This window comes from Hydra vulgaris, chromosome 01, assembly GCF_038396675.1.
Source record: "Hydra vulgaris chromosome 01, alternate assembly HydraT2T_AEP".
Lineage (NCBI taxonomy): Eukaryota > Metazoa > Cnidaria > Hydrozoa > Anthoathecata > Hydridae > Hydra > Hydra vulgaris.
In genome coordinates, this window is record NC_088920.1 from 34,592,697 (window position 1) to 34,612,367 (window position 19,671).

Genomic DNA, 19,671 nt, shown 5'->3' on the forward strand with positions numbered 1-19,671 from the left:
TGGAAGTTTTTAGACTGTTTTTCAACTTTTTATTTTTTAAATGCTGTTTTCTCAATTTGTCATTTTTCGCTATTTACCTTTACGCGGAACAAGATATTTCCAGATTAGTTTAAGATATCGAGCTGAAATTTTCAGCATTTGCAGTTATAACTTAGATTTAGAGACTGAACTAAAATCAAGACATAAGGTGCTCTATTTACAGTGTTATGTCTCATTGTTCATGATTTTTTTATGTAGACCCCCTGAAAAGTGGTATAAGTTATAGCAAATTTCAATAATTGGCCTTTCTATTTGTACAATGAACTTCATTTTAGTTCAGGAATTAGATAACATAAGCGAGATTAATATTAAATTTTGAGAGAAAAAGATGATTTGTCTTTGAGTTTTGTTTCATCCATGTGTAGAGTTTAAGGCCTTTTTCGGCTAAAACTTGATCTTTTTTACAAAAAATTTCATAAGTTTTTTTTATAACTAGCAACTAAATTTCGTTATTGGAACTATTTTATTTAATATTCTGAAGAAAAAAAAATTCCATTTGACAAAAAAAATTTATTTAGTGGTAAACCACCTTAAGGTGTTTGAGAAAAATATTGATATTCTAAAATTATTTTGGAAAAAATATTTTTACTATTGAATTCTACAATTGCCTAAGTAACATTTTTTTCAAATTTTACATTTTTCACCAAAATAATGGCTGGATACGACTTCTAATAGCAATTTTAAATCAGAAAAAGTTCCCCATGTTGTATAGCCAATTAATAGAAGGACCAGTGCCATCTGGACGGGGTTTGTCTACTTGATAATATTTTTGAAAAATTTTGTGGCTTTGAATTTTTTGTTGTTGTTTTTCTTTGTTGTTAAAAACAATATGCTCGTCCCATCTTTAATTCCGGCATTTTCGATACACTTAGAATTTTCGGATTATTTTATTGTAAACTTATAAAAGTTAACAATAAAATTCATTAGACTTTTATATTAAAACTATTTTGAACAACGTGCATAAGATATTTACAAAATAATATTAAAAAATATATATTCACTACAAAAATCATAAAATAATACAAATATTCTATTAGAAAAAATGCGTTGATATTATTAAAAGAAATGATTTATAAAAAAATATAAAAAATATTATCAGAAAAGTAATTTAGACTTAAGGTTTGTATCAAATTTTATAAATAGATTCTGAATAAAATGAATTATACTATTTTATCCGGTCACGGTATACTCTCACATCTTCGTATTCTGGATCAGTTGAAAATGTAGAATGCAGCTCATTGAATGTAGGACGTTTGTTAGGGTCAATATGCCAGCATGACAACATAATCGAGTAAGTGTGATTAGGACATTCATCGGGTTTTTCTAATCGGCCACTATGCTCCAAAAAACTAACAACCTGTTGAAAAATACTTTACGTTATTCTGTTATTCCGTTATTCTGCAGTTTATTTCATTTTAAAGAAAAATTACTGAAATAAAATAAAAAAATTTATACGTTTTTATGTTTCTAAATAAAATACTGCAATTAACAAAAGTTACTAAATAAAATTTATTTAGAAGTTTCTAAATAAAATTTATTTAGAGTTTCTAAATAAAATTTATTTAGAGTTTCTAAATAAAATTTATTTAGAAACAAAAGTTTCTAAATAAAATACTGCAATTAACAAAAATAAAATGCTTCAACCAACTTAGCTATATAAAATTATAGATTTAAGCATTTTATATTTAAATATAATCTTGATCAATTGCAGCTTTCGTAAGGTAACACATGGGCTGAAAAGTCCCGGGCCTAACACATAGATAGCGCGAGTTTTATTGCAGTCACCTTTTTTTCAGTTAATACTAACCTTCAAAAGACAGCTGTTAAAATTTCATTATATTCTATTCATTAGTTTGTGAGTTATTTTGCTAGTAGTAACTTTACTTTTTTTATTTTCAGAACAATCAATCAAAAACAATTTCGTGTTTTAATTTTACACTGCTTCTTGATGGGAAAAAATACCGTTCAAGCGAAGCAATGGTTTGAAAAGTGTTATGGTGACTCCGCTCAATCAAGAACAACAATAAAACGTTGGTTTGCTGACTTCAAACGTGTTCGTAGAGACACCGATGATGCAGAACGCAGTGTACGCCCAAATGAGGCGGTAACACCAGAAAACATCAAAAAATCCACAAAATCGTTTTGAATGATCGAAAAGTGACGTTGCGTGAGTTAGCTGACATCGTAAATATATCAAAAAAACGTGTTGGCTTTATATTGCATGAGCATTTGACTATGAGAAAACTCTGTTCAAAGTGGGTGTCGCGTTTGCTCACTGTTGACCAAAAACAAGAACGTGTTGATAATTCTGAGCAGTGTTTGGCCATGTTAAAACGCAACAAACCGGAACTTTTGCGTCGATGTGACAATGGATGAAACATGGATCCATCACTTCACTCCGGAATCAAAACGATCGTCATCTGAGTGGACAGCAACTGGTGAACCTCGTCCAAAGCGCCCGAAAGCACAACAATCGGCTGGAAAGGTTATGACTTCGGTATTTTGGGATGTGCGTGGTGTAATATTCATCGATTATCTTGAAAAAGGAAATACCATCAATAGTGAATATTATATAGCGTTATTGGAGCGTTTGAAGGCCGAAATTGCAAAAAAACGACCGCATATGGCAAAGAAAAATTTTTTGTTTCATCAAGACAACGCACCGTGTCACAAGTCAATCAAAACAATGGCAAAACTACATGAATGAACTTTGAATTGCTCCCACATCCACTGTATTCGCCAGATTTGGCTCCCAGCGACTACTGGCTGTTCGCAGACCTGAAAAAAATGCTCGGCGGTAAGATAAAAGATAAATCGTTCTACAAAAGTGGTATAAAGTGATATGTTAGAGCGGCGCTGGAATGATTGCGTTGCTCTTGATGGAGATTACGTTGATGAATAAAGCTAATTTTGAACAAAAAAAACCGTGCTTTCTTTGTTAGGCCCAGGACTTTTCAGCCCATGTGTTATGTATAAAATATTAAGAAAAAAATATTACAAAAATGTTTAAAATAATTTTCATTAAAAAATACCTCATTTCCTGTCATTTCTCCATATGGTAAATCGCCGAACGTAAACATTTCCCATAGAGTAATGCCATAACTCCAAACGTCAGACTTCGTAGAAAAAGTACCGTAATTTATCGACTCCGGTGCGTACCTGCAAACAAAAGATTAAATTATCTAACGTTTCAACAAGATCTGCAAATTTAAAAAATAAGAAAAAGAAAAAAAAAAGATTTAAAACGTAATTATTATCGATTTTTTAAATCCTTTTTAAAAAATATTACCATCTAACGGGCCATCGACCGCCTTGTTTAGCCTGATAATAATCACTTTCAGTGCCAACAGCACGAGAAAGTCCAAAGTCACTAATTTTTACCTAAAAATGATAGTTTAATAAAAATGTTTGAGCTAAAAAATGTTTTTTATTATTAAAATTATATACTTGACGTAAAAATTATTTTTTACGTAAAACGTATATCGAAACTATAAATTTGACTTATCGTTTGGCTTAACAACTCGTATTTGCCAATCTCTGAAACACATTTTGACAAGCAAGACTGTTTTACTAAGAAAACGTTTAACGTGGTTTAATGTTTAAAGTAGTAAAAAATCTCTCGCAAAAAAATCTCTTATCAGTACAGCACAACCGCATTTACTTGCGTAAGGTTTTCTATAAAATAATTGCAAATAATATTGTCCAGATAAGATATTACTATTTACATTAAAGAAATGTAAAGATTATATAAATTATTGTCTACTAGAGTCGAAGAAGGATAATTGAGACAATTCAAAGATGCTCAGAAATAACATTTTGATTGCAAATAAGACAATTTATTGAGTTGAATTTTCGACTTGAAAAGTTCAGTTATTTTTGTAATCACGACTTTTTTAACAACTTTGAAGCACTAACCATGATTTGACATTATAGACTCAATAAATTATAACAAGATGGGAAAGGAGAAGGTTCTGATGGTCATAAAATTGGTTCTTGTTCGCCTAAAATTAACTATATAAATATGAAAAATTTCATATTTCCTTTTTCAATTCTGAACTTTACATTAATCTTATATTATCATTATTTATAATAGAGCTATTAGAAGACAAAAAAGGAAAAACTTAAGCTACAATTTTAAGAGTTATTCTTAAAACTCTTTTCTTGTTTTATTATATAAATTATTTTTATAATAATTTATATATATTATAAATAATAATATAATGATACTATAAATGAATAAATTATTTTTTTATGAAATCAGTGATCTTAAAATTATGCAACCAACAAAGACGCACATATTGTTTTGCAACATTCACTTTTAAAGAGAAAAAGTACAAAACTTTAAGTATAGTATTTAGTATATTAGCCTAATTTTGCAAACTGAGGTCTTAATAAAGATAAAACTAGGATTTTAACAATGGCAACTTAAACATAAATGCAGGTTTATTGCTTTAGTCACATTTTGTCAGAAACTAAACATTGATCATAGGAAATTTAATCAAACATATTTTTAGCAGACTACTCGCGGAAAAAAAAACACAACAAAGTAAATACATATTTCACAATTATTGAAAATAAGAAATAGTGTTTACTTAATTATCTATTAAAACCCTTTTTTTTGAATAAATCTTATAATAAGTATAAATTTATAGCAAAGCTATAATATGTGTATATAAATATGAATAACTCGTGTAATATTTAATGCATGAGGATAATGATGTGAATAATTCTTACAAAATGGGCACTCAGATGTCACTGAGTTCAAACAATATGCGCACACCCATTAAATGAACAATGAAAATGCACAAAAATAAAATGCATTTGCATCTTCATTTTCTTCTTTATCTGAACTTCTCCCTATACCTAAACCAAATTTTTAAACATGAATGAATGAACACCTGTTTTTTGTTGGCCAATAATATATTTCTTGCAGCCAGGTCTCTGTGAACAAATCTTTTTAATTCCAAATACATCATACCAAAAGCTATTTGAGATGCCCATAATTTTAAATCAACTTCTTGTATCTCAGGTTGGTAATCCATTAAATAATCCAGTAAAGCACCCATTTCAACCAACTCTTGTACCTAACACAAAAATCAAGAATAAAACATGCAACATACATATATGTTATCTGAATGTTCATTTTAATTAAAAATTTTTTTTTTTTGCAATAGCTAATCATTTTTCTAGTTTCTATCAATCTCCCATACAGGCCGTTGTACTGAAAATTCCATTTTAACAGTGTAAGCTTGTTTGTTCTGCAGTAAGAGATTAAAATTTTAAACTAATTTGTTTAAATGATAATTAATCTAAATAATGAGATATTTAGAGATTTAAATTGGTCATTATTTAAACACTTAAAATATTTAATTTTTGTTTCGAAAAGAAAATAATAATAATAATAAATAAAGTGAAGTGGAAGCAAATAAAAATGTGGTTAAGAGGATTTTTACTTATATATTTACTTCTAAATTATTGTTTTTTTAAATGTGTTCACTGTTTTTTTTAATTTGTTTACTGTTTTTTTTTTAAATTTGTTTACTGTTTTTTTTTAAATCTGTTTACTGTTTTTATATCTGTTTACTGTTTTTTTATTATTTTCTACTTGGAATTTATTATTCTAATCTAAAAGAATAATAGACATACATTAGAAAATATCTATAAAGATTTTTACATTAATCTAATATTATCATTATTTATTAAGGAGATATTAGAAGACATAAAAGGAAAAATTTAAGCAATTAGCTACAATTTTACGAGTTATTATTAAATCTGTCACTCTTCTTGCTTCATTAAATAAATTATTTTTATAATAATTTATACACATTATAAATAATAATATAATAATACTATAAATTAATAAACTATTCTTTTATGAAATCAATGATCTTAAAATTGTGCAATCAACAAAGACACATTGTTTACGCACATATAATTTTTAGATATTTGCAGATAAAACTAGGATTTTAGCAACAGTAACTTAAACATTAACATAGGTTGTTGTTTTTTTCTACAATAAATTAATATTGTAGAAAAATAAAATTGCATACAAAAAAACAAATTGAACATTGTGTTTTTTGTATGCGATATTGAGATTTTCAAAAAAAAAAATTATAATAAATTGAAACACATATGCCATAAAAAAAAGAAGCTTATTAATGATAATTAACTTGTTTACTGATGCAACTGAAACATTTGCAATGACTCTTAAGAAATGGCAGCAATTGAAAAGGTCGTAAATGTTTTTATTAAAAGGGCATCAAGTTGTTGAATTATTGTTGAAGGTGTTAAATTAAAAAAACAGTAAAGTTTGAATGTTAGTGGTTTTATTATTAAAGAACCATAATGGTGTTGGAACCTTAAATCTTGCTATAAAAAGAGTAAATTATACTTGTAAATTAATTTATTTATTTTTACATTTATAATTATTCTTTTGACTACAAATACGCTCAAGGAAAAAATATAGTTCAATAGCTATTTATAGAACTATATACTAATAAAATAACTAGACAATCCAATTGTGGTAAAGCCTATAAAATGGTCATAAGGTGTCATAAATCTAAGCCACTAAACATCAATATATATACTGATTTTTTAATATGACTATAAGGTATGATGTGTAAGTTATTGCTGTGTGTTATGTCAAGCCTAGTCCAATTAGAGGCCAGGTAAAAGGGTGAACTAAAACTCAAAACATATATCACAGTCATATATCAAAGAGCCCATGATGAATTAGACACCTATGCATGGAGAATCTCTGATATAAGACCTCACCAAGGAATACCCAGGATTCCCATAAAGGACCAATATAAAAAGCTGTTTGTAGTGATAGCTCCGGGAACCCACAATAGATAAAACACCTGTGCATAAATAAATATCTGAGCTACAAATCAAAGGGAAACCTCTGTAATACAAACAGTGGAACAAGTGTATGAACCCATGGCAAGTGTATGAACCAGAATGGAACCAGTGTATGAACTCATGGCAACTCAGATTGTGTTATGTGTGACGGTTAAGAAGGCTAGGGATGATAATTAAAAAAACATCAAAAATCATTAGAACACAGAAAGTCTTTTGGCATAATATATAATTTGAAGAGTGTATCAAATGAGCCACTCAGAAGCCAATGCGGTTAAGTCCAAAACACAAAAATTGAGAAAATTAATGCTTTTTGATACATTAAAATTCTTGGTTTATTAATTTAATTAGAAAAGGCTATAAAGTCTTTTTTCGAGGTGTAAACTCTGCAAAAAAACAAGATATGTACAGGATGTGTAAAATAAAAATGTATGTATTTATTGAAATAATGACAGCATCTTAAAAATTTTAGAACTTTTACCTATTGGCAGCTGAAAAAGATAAGAAATTTATGTAAAAATGATAAAATAACATTGACTGTCATAAGTTTTATGTTTATTCATCATAACAAACATCATCTTTCTGAGTTATTTAAATGTAAATCTTGATCTCCACGTGTTGTCCTTAATGTCCAGTAAAAGTCATGTTTAATTGGATGTACATACTTTAATTAACACATGATGTCTTTTTTTGTTTCTCTTGAAATTGTTCTGCCATTAGGATATAATTTAGGTTGAGTTATATTTTTTAAATTTACTGGCCTACCTATTTTTGTTTTTTTAATATCAAGTACATGAAAGGTATCACCCTTGTCAAAATTATATTTCAACATATTAAGCCAATTTCTCATATTAAGCCAATTGACTGTTAGTCCACTTGTTGATTTTTTTCTGTTGGTAACAGCTTCTTCCAATGGTTTTGTGGAAAGAAATTCTTGTGGATTCATTTGGACAACTCTAAAAGGGTTCTTTCTTTTACTATTTTGTATAAAATGATAACAGTTACTAGAGTTATAAATATACATAATTTTTTTTGCATAAGCTTCTATAACTGCAAAATCAGCATCATTGGGCAAATAGCTGTGCCCACTTAATAAAAATTTAAGCTCAAATTGATTCAGCTTTTATATCTTCACTCTAAACCAATTTCAGTAAACTTAACACAGTTTTTATATTTGGATTCTGTCCTGAACATGAATCTGAATACATTATAATTTTTTGAAAATCCTTTGCGCACAACTTAATGTGTTTAGTTAAACAGGGTGACACTTCTTGTGAACCCCGCGATGCTTGGGTTATAGGCCAAACATACATGTAGCCCTTGTTAGTCTTTAAATCATGGCAACCAAGATTGTATACATATAAGTTTCTCTTTTAATAAGCCACTGATGTGGATAGTTTCGGAAATGGTAATGCTTTTTCTAAATTAAAACTAAACACATATATTTCATTGCCTGTATTCTTTGATAAAAGGTTATCTTGCGATTACAAAGTCGTAAACAAGATTTATTATCAAATTTCTTTGCAGGAATTATTCTTTTATTTCTATTTTGATATTGTTTACCTTTTTTGTTTCTCAATATTTCTAGACCATTTCCCAGGATTCCTGCTGCCTTTTTTACCAACTTTTCCGTTATTTGATTATTTTCTTTATCTTCGTTATCTGACGATGTATTAGAATCAATACGGTTAACTCTCCTTGAATTAGGATGAAATATTGTATCACTTTCACTGTATTCTATTTCCATTGACATTTTTAGTTTTTATACCCTTACAATAAATCTTTTTATTATTTTAAAAAGTCAGAGTTTTTACAGTTATTAAAGAAAATGTATTTAATGTTTTTGATAACACAATAATTTTCACAAACACTTCAACGTAACATTTTTGTGTTTTGACGCACATGCATAAAACTCAAACAATTCTAATTAGAAGTAACGGTTAGAGTTAAATTTCTTGTTTTTCAGTGTTACCAACAAATATCGAAAGAAGAATAATAATTTAATTTTTATTTCAAAGTTTATGTAAAAAAATATTGATAAAAGGTGGACTTATTCACAATGGTTTCTGAAATTATTATACAATATATTTAGAAGCTATTAAAACATTTGCTACAAAACTCAGACCCACTTTCAAAAGACCATCAATGGTTTCCATTGAAACTAGCACCTGCCAATAGAACAGAATACTATTTTTTCAAAATCTGACAATTTATACACCAATCGAAAGCTCAATAAAAATGAAGCAAAAAAAATAAAAACACTTTATAAAATTTTGAAAGATTTTTATTTATTTAGAATATTATTAGTCTAACCTAGAAAAAAGTAATTAACGAGTAAACCCTTTAATAACTAAGATTATTATTTATTTCATCAAAATTTCCAAAAATCAGAAAATAATAAAAAATGGACTTAACCGCATTGGCTTCCGAGCGGCTCAAATATCAAACCAATACAAATTAATCCACAAAATTGACTAGGTAGTTCCAAAAATACACAAATAAAAGATAAATTTAAAAAGAGAAAGTCATTTGACAAAAATTAATTTTGAATTTTTAAAGAGAAGATTAAGGAATAACAAATCCATTTCAAAAGAGTAGCTTAAATTAAAAACTTTTTTGCATGTTTCATTGGTAAAAACAGATTTTTATTTTCTGTTTTAAAAACAGGTTTCTGTTTAAAAACAGGTTTTTGTTTTCAGTCAAAAATAAAAATGCATGCATTTTTATTTTTGACTGACATTTTTATTCCATAAAAACTCACTGTATAAAATTGTTGTTAATAAACTATTCTAAATATTTCTATAATAAGCATTTTATAAACTCTTGAAAATATTCATGTAAATGTTGAAACAATGCAAATTAATTACATGCAACAATTAAAAAATCAAATTAATAAAGCAATTAAGCCTAATATAGGGAAAATGTTTGTTAAAAAGTTTAAAAAGTACGTGTTTGTTTTTTGTCTAGAGTTTAGCCAAAAGCTTGTATACATTTTTTTCATATATATAAATTTAATGTGAATATATTTTCCAAATAAATAAGCATTTTATGTATTTTTGCTGTTTTGAATACTTTCAAAGTTTTTTCATATAATTAAAAAGAATAGTTTAGTTAAGAATAAAATAAAAATGACAATTTCGAAGTTTTTGATTTTTACTTACAAACTTTATATATAATTGTTTTTTTAAAAAAAATATTTTCTCAGAAGCGTCATATAGAACTTTACATGTGTGCAAAGTTTCAACACTTAATCTTTAGTAACAAAAAAGTTATTGATTTTTGATCCAAAACACACCTTTATTTTCCTCAGTGCGTCTGACCCCTCCTTCTCCCCCATCCCTCATCTCGCAAATTAATTACAATAATCTTGAAATTCGCAAATGTTATTGTAATTAATTTTTTTACTTATATTTAGGGTGCTTTTTTCAACAACAATATTAGATGCAAAAATTTCCATGATAAAACTGTTTTTAATGATTTTTTGATAGCTCTTGTTCTCAATAATATCGAATATTGTTGCTGGAAAAAGCACCCTAATTATAAGGAAACAAAAATATTACAATAATTATGCAAAAAATCTTGCAAAATAATTTTTCATTTTTAACTATTCTAATAACTTTTTCATAAAAAATTTAAAGTTTGCACTACAATATTTTATTAAATTTCATGGCACTTTTAAACAGCCTAATTTACTCATGTATATAAACATTGTGCTGCGTTAAATGTCAATTGGATAATAAAAGAATAGTTTTAAAAATAAAATATCTGCGAAAGGGGGGCAGATGCCCTCATGGCTCTCCCATGGATCTGCTCTTGTATTAGCCTATTTATTCATGGGAGGGAATGATAAAGATTGATAGAGCTGTGATATAATTTTTTTAACTTTATATATATATATATATATATATATATATATATATATATATATATATATATATATATATATATATATATATATATATATATATATTAGGGTGCATTGCATAACAATGGTTTAAAAAAATTGATTTTGTCTGACACCTAATTGTGTTCTGTATGTTGAAAAAACACTGACTTTCAATATTATTAGAGGTCACCCAACATCCTTGGGTATTTGACCGGTCCCTGATGATTTCAAGAAATAGTTTTTCAAATGTGGGTCTCAAATTGAGTGAAATTTCAAAGAAAATAATTATCATTTTATTAAAAAAGTTCACATTAGATTTTACTGCAATAAATATGACATTTTTAAAGGAAAAATGAAAAAGGTGCATTTTTTGTAGTTTTCATGGCAGTGAAATATAAAATGTTTTTTTCTAAATGATGATTATTTTTGAAGTTTTTTTGAAGTTTTGCTTAATTTGAGACCCAACATGACCTACTTTTGAAAAACCATATTTTTTTTGAATATTGGGGACCGGTCAGATATTCAGGGGTGTTGGGGGACCTCTAGGAATATTTCTTATTCTAAAATTTTTGAGAGTCATTGTTTTTTTGACGTGTGGAGCACAGTTGGGTGTCAGACAGAGTCGGTTTTTTTGGATTGTTGTTTTGTGATGCACCCTAATATATATATAAATATATATTTATATATAGAGAGAAAGAGCCCACTTTTTCCTTTTTTTTAAAGCACCTTTTTGATTGAAATTATTTTGAAAACTGTTTAATTTTTTCAATATTTTGTTAGTGCTAATTAATAAGTAAAGTCTTTACTATTTACATGTTGTTTCCTTAAAATTTACTTTGTATTACTAATTATATATAATTTTAAAACATCTACTTTATAATTTTCATTTTTTTAATGTTGGTCAAAAGTTGCTGCTTTATTTGATGATTTTCTTTTATAATTTTGCTTTTTTTTTCATTAGCATTTACTAACTCTAAATTTTTGTTTTTGTTGTTTGAAATATTACTTATAAAAACATAAATAAATCAAATAATAAAAAAAGTTACAAAATGAGCTATAAAAAAATACAGTATGAAACTCCTAAATTACGAAAAAACAATTTGAAAATAAATCTCATCGTCAAAAAAACAATTTGAAAAAAAAGTTAGATATTGCATTATTTTACATCATCAATTTTACATTGAAGCAAACCAAGCAAAATAGTAGAATCATGTAGGCATTTGGGCCTGCATGAACTTTACAGGAGTTGTATGCTATCAATTACTTGAAGGTCAAATTAATTTTGATAGATATATTGAAACTTTAGAATATTGATAATGCCTTCTTCCCTCAGTCAATATATTTAAAGGAGAAAACAACAATATCAGATATCAACAATATATCAAGCCTTGTAAAAAAACATGGTTCTACAAAATAATAAAATAGTTTTTTTTGTTGTATTTTTTTTTTAAATTGTTGTTCTTATACATTATTTGAAATATATCCTTAACTTTTAGCTAATCTTTTTTTTAAATAACATGTTTAAATATTTTTAATTTTTTGGTTTAAAAATCATTGTTTAGATTTTTTTTTTTTTTGATTTCCATGTACAATGTGGCTGGCCACTTTGTATTTTGTACAAAGACTTAAATATAATATTTTTTAATTTAGTGGTGTTACATATATTTTAGGTCGAATTTTGAAATTTGAAATTAGGCTGTCCTTGTTTTTCTTTTACTTTCCGTCTGTAATTTTAGTTAGTTTTTTCTACACTGTGGAAGTAAACACTGTGCAATAGAGGAAGAGTCTTAGTATTCAATTACCTCTTTTTTTAATTACAGCTAAATATACATACTTTAGGGAAAAAAATATTAGGTAGATATTCAACAAACTTGAGATTGAATACAAAAGATTATTATTTGTTTTTCATAAATTACCTTTAGATGCCTAAATATAAAAGTAGTTTCCAAGAAATTTGGTTAATAATGATAGTTACACTTCTTGGCTTCAAAAAGATAAAAATCCCTTGCAAGATGCAAAATTTGTTCTAAGTTGTTTTCAGTAGCAGCTATGGGTATCTAGGCTGTTGATGCACATGCAACAGGAGTAAAGCACATAGAACGATTGCCTCAAGAAGGTTACTCTGTTTTGTTCAAAGTAACTGTGCAATCAGAACCACAGAAGCCTATCTCATCAAAGCAATGTAACATTTCAGATATGCTTCAAAAGGAAGCAGTTTTGTAAGAAGAGTTGATTTGGTGTTAGATATTGTTCAAAGCAAATATTCTTTTAGAAAATAAGTCTAAACAATTTACATAAATGTTTCCAGATAGCAAAATTGCCAACAACTTTTCCTGTGGTCAAACAAAATCTGGCTATATAGTAACTCACGATCTTGCCCCGTATTTAAAAAAAAATTATATTAGGAGATCTTAACAAGCTGGATAACTTTGCATGTCTTTTTGATGAGTCTGACAATAAAGTTGTAAAAAAAGGTCAAATGGACTTACAAGTGTGATATTGGAATGAAGAGAGTAATACTGTTTGTACTAGATATTATACTTCAGAATTTATGGGAAAAGCTGCAGCCCCTGATATTCTAAATATCCCCAGATTCTAAATAGCCCCATATATTCTAAAAATTTAAATCCTGCATGATTGGTTTGAATGATAAAAATGAATTATGATTGCATGATTGAATGATAAAAATGAATTATGAATGCATGAGTGGTTTGCATGATAAAAATGATTAAGTCAGATCAGGTTATCCTGCTACTGGTAACATGTAACTCAGTACAATCTGATTCATGTCCTGCTGCCTTGTAGGATACACCTTTTTAGGCAAAGGCTAGGAGATGCCAACTCCGACTTAAAACACCCCCTGCCTTGGGGCTCTTGGTTGAGTAAAGGCTAGAGATGGTGTCTCAATAAAAATACTCATCTTGGGCAGATGTTAAATGCACCCGGCTACTGTCTTATAGAAGGCCTCCTAGGCAAAGACTTAAGGGGTAAACAAATTCTATTGCACCCCTTCTTCATCTATTAGGCTGGCGCAGATGTATTTTTAATACATTGTTTCCAGTTTAGGATGTAGAATGCTGGATCTTCTCAATGCATGGGTTTTGCTTGTGTCTCTGTTTTTATGACTAGGCAACTCATTCTATTATCTCCTAATGAGGGTACAGCTCTAAAACTCAGTTTTATGGTTCTGAGGCCGGCTGGTAGTCAGGTTTCCCGAACTCTGTGGTAGCTATCAGAGAGGCTGATTCCATCAACAGCTGAAAAATATCAAAGTATTAAAAGTGCTATGTTGTGCATCGATTGTGTCCCTGTTTGTACTTTTGGTGTGCATTAAGAAGCCACATTTGGAGCCCTTTGTTACGGCTTAGGGTTTATTAATAGTAATGAGGCAATTGCTTGGGCTATTAAACAGTGTTCTGAGTACTATCTATGCTTTGAGCCAAGTTCTTCAACAAATAAAAAAATGAATAAAGTACCAAAAACTATAAAACATAAAAAACCATCATCACCAACAAGTTCTCTAAACCCATCATTCACTAATATTCATGGCCTTCGAAGTAACTTTTCTTCTGTTGAGTCTTATCTCTTGCAAAGTTCCACAGACCTACTTGCTCTTTGTGAGACTAATTTAAGTTAAGCTGTCTCATCTTGCGATCTTAGTGTTGATGGTTATCTTCTTTTATTACGTAAAGACTCCAACAGTCACATGCTTGGCCTGAGCATTTACATTCGTAAGAATTCACCCATTTGTCATGAAACTAGATTTGAATCCACAGACTATTCTTTCATGTGCCTTCGTTTAGCATCACATCACTCTATTGCCTTTCTCTTTGTTCTATATCGCTCTCCTTCATCTCAAGATTGCACTCTTTTTGATGTTATTTCTGATCATATTGACCAAGCCCTCTCTCTTTATCCATCAGCTAATATAGTTGTTGTTGGTGACTTTAATGCTCACCACTCTGAATGGCTTGGCTCTAGTGTCAGTCACTCTGCAGGTACTAAAGCCCACAACTTTTGCCTTTCTCAATCCATAACTCAAATAGTCAACTTTCCAACTCGCTTTCCTGACAACCCGAATCATTTACCTTCTCTACTCGACTTATGTCTTGTTTCTGATCCTAGTCAGTGCTCAGTTTCTCCACATTCCCCCTTAGGTGCTTCTGATCACAGTTTGATCTCTCTAAAACTAATATGTCATTTTTCTTCATCACCTTAATCCCTCTATTATCGAACCTCTTACAACTACAGTAAAGCTGACTGGGACTCTTTTCATGATTTTCTTCGTGATGGCCCTTGGGTAGAAATCTTTCGTCTTCCTGTCGACAAATGTGCTTCTTACATAACTTCGTGGATTCAGGCTGGCATTAAATCTTTTGTTCCCTTTCGACAATTCCAGGTCAAGCCTCACACTCCTCCATGGTTTTCCTCACACTGCGCTGCTGCGATTGCCAATCGAAACCGTTACTTCCATATTTATCAGCAAAACAATTCTCCAGAAAACAGACGCCTGTTTATTACTGCTAGAAACAATAGTAAATAAGTTTTGTCTAATGCCAAAACCCATTATTCTCAGGTCATTAAATCTTGTATATTATCTCAAAAATTAGGCTCTCGTGACTGGAGAATCTTTAATAATATCAATAATAAAAGTAAATCTTTAATTCCACCTCTCTTGTACGACTCAGACTTTGTCACCTCACCTAAAGACAAAGCTGAATTGTTTGCTAAAAACTTTTCATCAATATCATCTCTTGATTCCACTAATTGCATTCTACCTGATATTGCCAACAAACAGGTTGATCCATTGCTTGACATTCATATCACTCCAGCATCTGTATCTAAAGTGATTTCCTGCCTAGACTCTTCTACAGCTTGTGGCCCGGACAACATACCTGATATTGTCTTGCAGAAGTGTTCTCCGCAGCTATCATCTATACTCTCAAAACTATTCAACAAGTGCTTATCAGAGTCTTGTTTTCCAGCCTGCTGGAAAGCGGCATCTGTTATCCCTATCTTCAAAAATTCTGGAGAGCGATCTGGTTTGTCTAACTACCGTCCCATTAATCTTCTTCCTATCATAAGCAAGGTTTTTGAATCTTTAATTAACAAACACTTAATTTCTCATCTTGAATCTAATAACTTACTTTCTGACCATCAATATGGATTTCGATCTTCTCGTTCTACAGCTGATTTGCTAACAGTAATAGCTGATAGGTTTTATCGTGCATTATATAAAGGTGGAGAGGTTAAGGCCATCGCTTTTGACATTTCAAAAGCTTTTGATAAAGTTTGGCATGCTGGTCTTCTCCATAAGCTTTCTTCTTATGGTGTATCCGGCAACATCTTTAAGAGTATTGAATCCTTCCTTTCCAATCGTAGTATAAAAGTTGTCCTCAATGGACAGCACTCTTCTTCTTATTCTGTATTTTCAGGGGTTCCTCAAGGTTCTATCCTTGGCCCTATACTCTTTTTAATTTACATTAACGATCTTCCAGATATTCTCATATGTAAAGTGGCATTGTTTGCTGATGATACTACCATTTATTCTTGTCGTGATAATAAACCAACACCCTCTGATTGCTTTAAGGGGGGGGGGGGGGCATTTGAGATTGAAAAGGATCTCACTTCTGCTACAGCATGGGGCTCACAGTGGCTGGTGAACTTTAATTCAGATAAAAGTCAATTTTTTTTAGCTAATTGCTATCGCAATAATTTAGATCTTCCTATATTTATGAACGGTGATGTACTCGATGAGTCATCTACTCTTCATCTTCTAGGATTAACTCTTACTTCCAATCTTTCTTGGAAACCATATATCAAATCAGTTGCAAAATTAGCATCTGCTAAGGTTGCATCTCTTTATCGAGCTCGTCACTTTTTTACTTCGGATTCTATTCTCTATCTCTATAAATCTCAACACCTGCTTTGTATGGAATACTGTTGCCATATCTGGGGCGGTTCTTCTTATGATGCCCTTTTTCTTTTAGACAAGGTGCAAAAACGCATTGTAAACATAGTTAAACCTGCTCTTGCAGCCAACCTCCAACCATTGTCACATGGTCGTAATGTTGCTTCTCTTTCTCTTTTCTACAAATACTATAATGGACACTGCTCTAAAGAGCTAGCGCCTTTTGTGCCTTCTACTAAAATTCATTCTCGTGTTACTCGTTATTCAATCAAGTGTCATCCTTTTTCTGTGTCTGTTCCTAAGTGCTCCAAAAATGCTTATTCGTCTAGATTTTTTCCTCGAACATCAGCTCTTTGGAATTCGCTTCCTTCATCTTGCTTTCTTGATTCATATAATTTGGAATCCTTTAAGTCGTCTGTCAATCGTTATCTTGCTCTACAATCTTCATCTTTTTCTTTCAGTAACTTCCAACTTTAATTAGTGGCTGCCTGCAGCCTTGTTGGAAGTGAAGATGTTTAAAAAAAAAAAAATGTCTAACATAAATAAATAAATAAAAAGTTTAATAATAAGCAGAGATCAAGATAAAAGAAAAAGTTTTTTATAAAAACTGGATTAGAGATTGATCAGATTTGGGATAAGATAAACTGGTCTTTTTAGGAAAAGGTATATTTTTATTAACTAAACTTATTTCAGTAAATTGAGTCACATTTTTTTTTCTTTTTCTTTAAAACAAAAAAAAGCAAAAAAAAAAACTAACAAAAGTGATTTTTGAAAGTCCAGATTTTTAGAAATCACCCATATTTTACAAAAAAATATTTTCCAATAAAAGGCAAACAAAACATTAGGTTTCAATGAGGCAAATAGAAGAGTCTTGCTAAACTTTTAAAAATTATTAAAGGTCTGAGTCACATGATTTTGAAAAATAATTAAAATAAATTTCAAATAAAATTTAAATAGCTTGTTTATGGTTGCAACAGAAATACACATCCGCAACGGTATCTACTTTTAAGAAATGGCAGTAATTAAAAATACAGTGAATGTTGAACTGCTATTGAAAGTGCATAGAGTTGAATTGTTGTTGAAAGTGCTTTAAGGTATTGAATTAGGAAAACTATAAAGTTTGAATGTTAATGGTTTATTATTAAAGAACCATAATGGTTTTTGGGTCTTAAATAATTATCTTTAAAACTCAAAATGACACCTTTTGAGTTCACACATACTAAAGGTTTTATTTCACACATTTTTTCCCCACATAAAAAGCAACACATCACGCAATAACTCCACAGATGACATAACTTACGTTACTTATTCGAAATATTTTTAAGAATTTAAGGGAAAATCAGGAAGCCCCAGACACCTAAGGAAAATATAGATTGTCGACATGTACTAATAAAAAACAAAGTGTCAAAAGTCTTTTTTAAAAGTATAAGCATTAGTCTATCGAATTAAAAACAAAAAAGTAATTATTCATTTCCTTAATAATATACAAAATATAAAAGAAAAAATACACATAGTTTAACCATGATTTTGCCTCTTTTTTACCAGTGTGTCACAAATATATTATGTAATTGCCTTTAAAAATGATATATAAGGAATGGGAATGAAAATGTCATTATTTAGAAATATAAACATTAACTTTTTGCTAATGAAAATAAATACTTTAAAAACACTTTTTTCAAATCTAAGGTCTTTTTATTGGAATTAAATGAATAACTATTATAGTTTTGTGTATTAAATTAAATTTATTATTTATATAAAAAAAAGTCACTCATTTTTAATATGTAAACAGATTAAGTTGTCTGGAACCACCCTCCAAATATGTGTCAGATACCACCCGATCATACCTCATTCACAAATACTAGTTTTAAAACCTGTGAATCAAAGTATTAAACAAATTTTTTTTAATGTATATTGCAAATAAAAATAATCAATAAACTTATTAGTTTATATAAAAATTACTAATATGTGAATCAAATATGATAATACATCCCTCATCTGGTGGTGGGAAACAATATCTTGCACTCCCAGCCAATCGCTTAGGCATATTATGATAGATACTTTGCATATGCCATATTTTAACTCTAATAATGTTTTTAAAGTAGTTAAAATCACATAGCTTCTTTAGTTTAAGCTGTACATCAAGTGTCCAGAGTTACCTGCCATCCAGAGCTACCTAACTTTCCCCTATAACTCACAAATACCACCCGTCTAACCAAGTTTTTGAAAAACTCTGATGTTTAGTTCACAAGATATAGCAACATTACTAAAATTATATTTATAAACATAAAAAGTTATATTTGTAGTTATATTTGAAGAGTTATATTTTATAGTTGCATAATTGTATAGTTATACTTGTATAGAATATTAGTAAATTTGAAAACATAAAAAAAATCCGAAGAAACAAATCGTGAATAAACCACATCATTTCAACTTGATTTGATTGATTTCTAACTTTTATTTTTTTATGTACTGTATAATCTAGATCTGGCTTCCAGCATCTCAAAATTATCTGACCAAAATGCTTCAAAAAAATATACATATAGCTTCAACCAACAAGTGTATGCTAAAGCCTATAATGAGGCCTGAACTATCATAATACAAACAAGACAAAATAACAGAGAAGCTGCTAAATAATTGTATCACTCTAAAAAGAATAAATAAAATCGAATTCTGTCAAATAAAAAATGTTTTAGTAGCCATCCTATAAAACTTTGTGATTAATGCAATACAGTTTGTATAAAATTTAAAGAAATAAAAACTAGCTGTGCACTGTGTGATAGATATACCCTATCTGTCTGAGGGTAGTTATATCCTATCTGTCTGTGGGTAGTTATATCCTATATGTCTGTGGGTAGTTATATCCTATCTGTCTGTGGGTAGTTATATCCTATATGTCTGTGGGTAGTTATATCCTTTTGGTTTTGTAGATACATTACCAGTTATAATCTAATATGTATATCATGTAACTTATATGATG

The 19,671-nt window shown here is 29.3% G+C and overlaps 1 protein-coding gene across 1 annotated transcript in view; it reads right to left on the minus strand.

The window, feature by feature from the left end:
• Positions 1-959: 959 nt before the first annotated feature.
• Positions 960-19,671, minus strand: part of LOC100200602 (tyrosine-protein kinase HTK16) — a gene marked incomplete at its 5' end in the record, with an annotated part of 52,634 nt that continues 33,922 nt past the window's right edge. The window contains 4 exon segments of the mRNA NM_001309752.1: positions 960-1,396; positions 3,072-3,198; positions 3,329-3,420; positions 4,938-5,123. Coding sequence (NP_001296681.1) covers positions 1,205-1,396; positions 3,072-3,198; positions 3,329-3,420; positions 4,938-5,123 — 597 coding nt within the window. The 3' untranslated portion in view covers positions 960-1,204.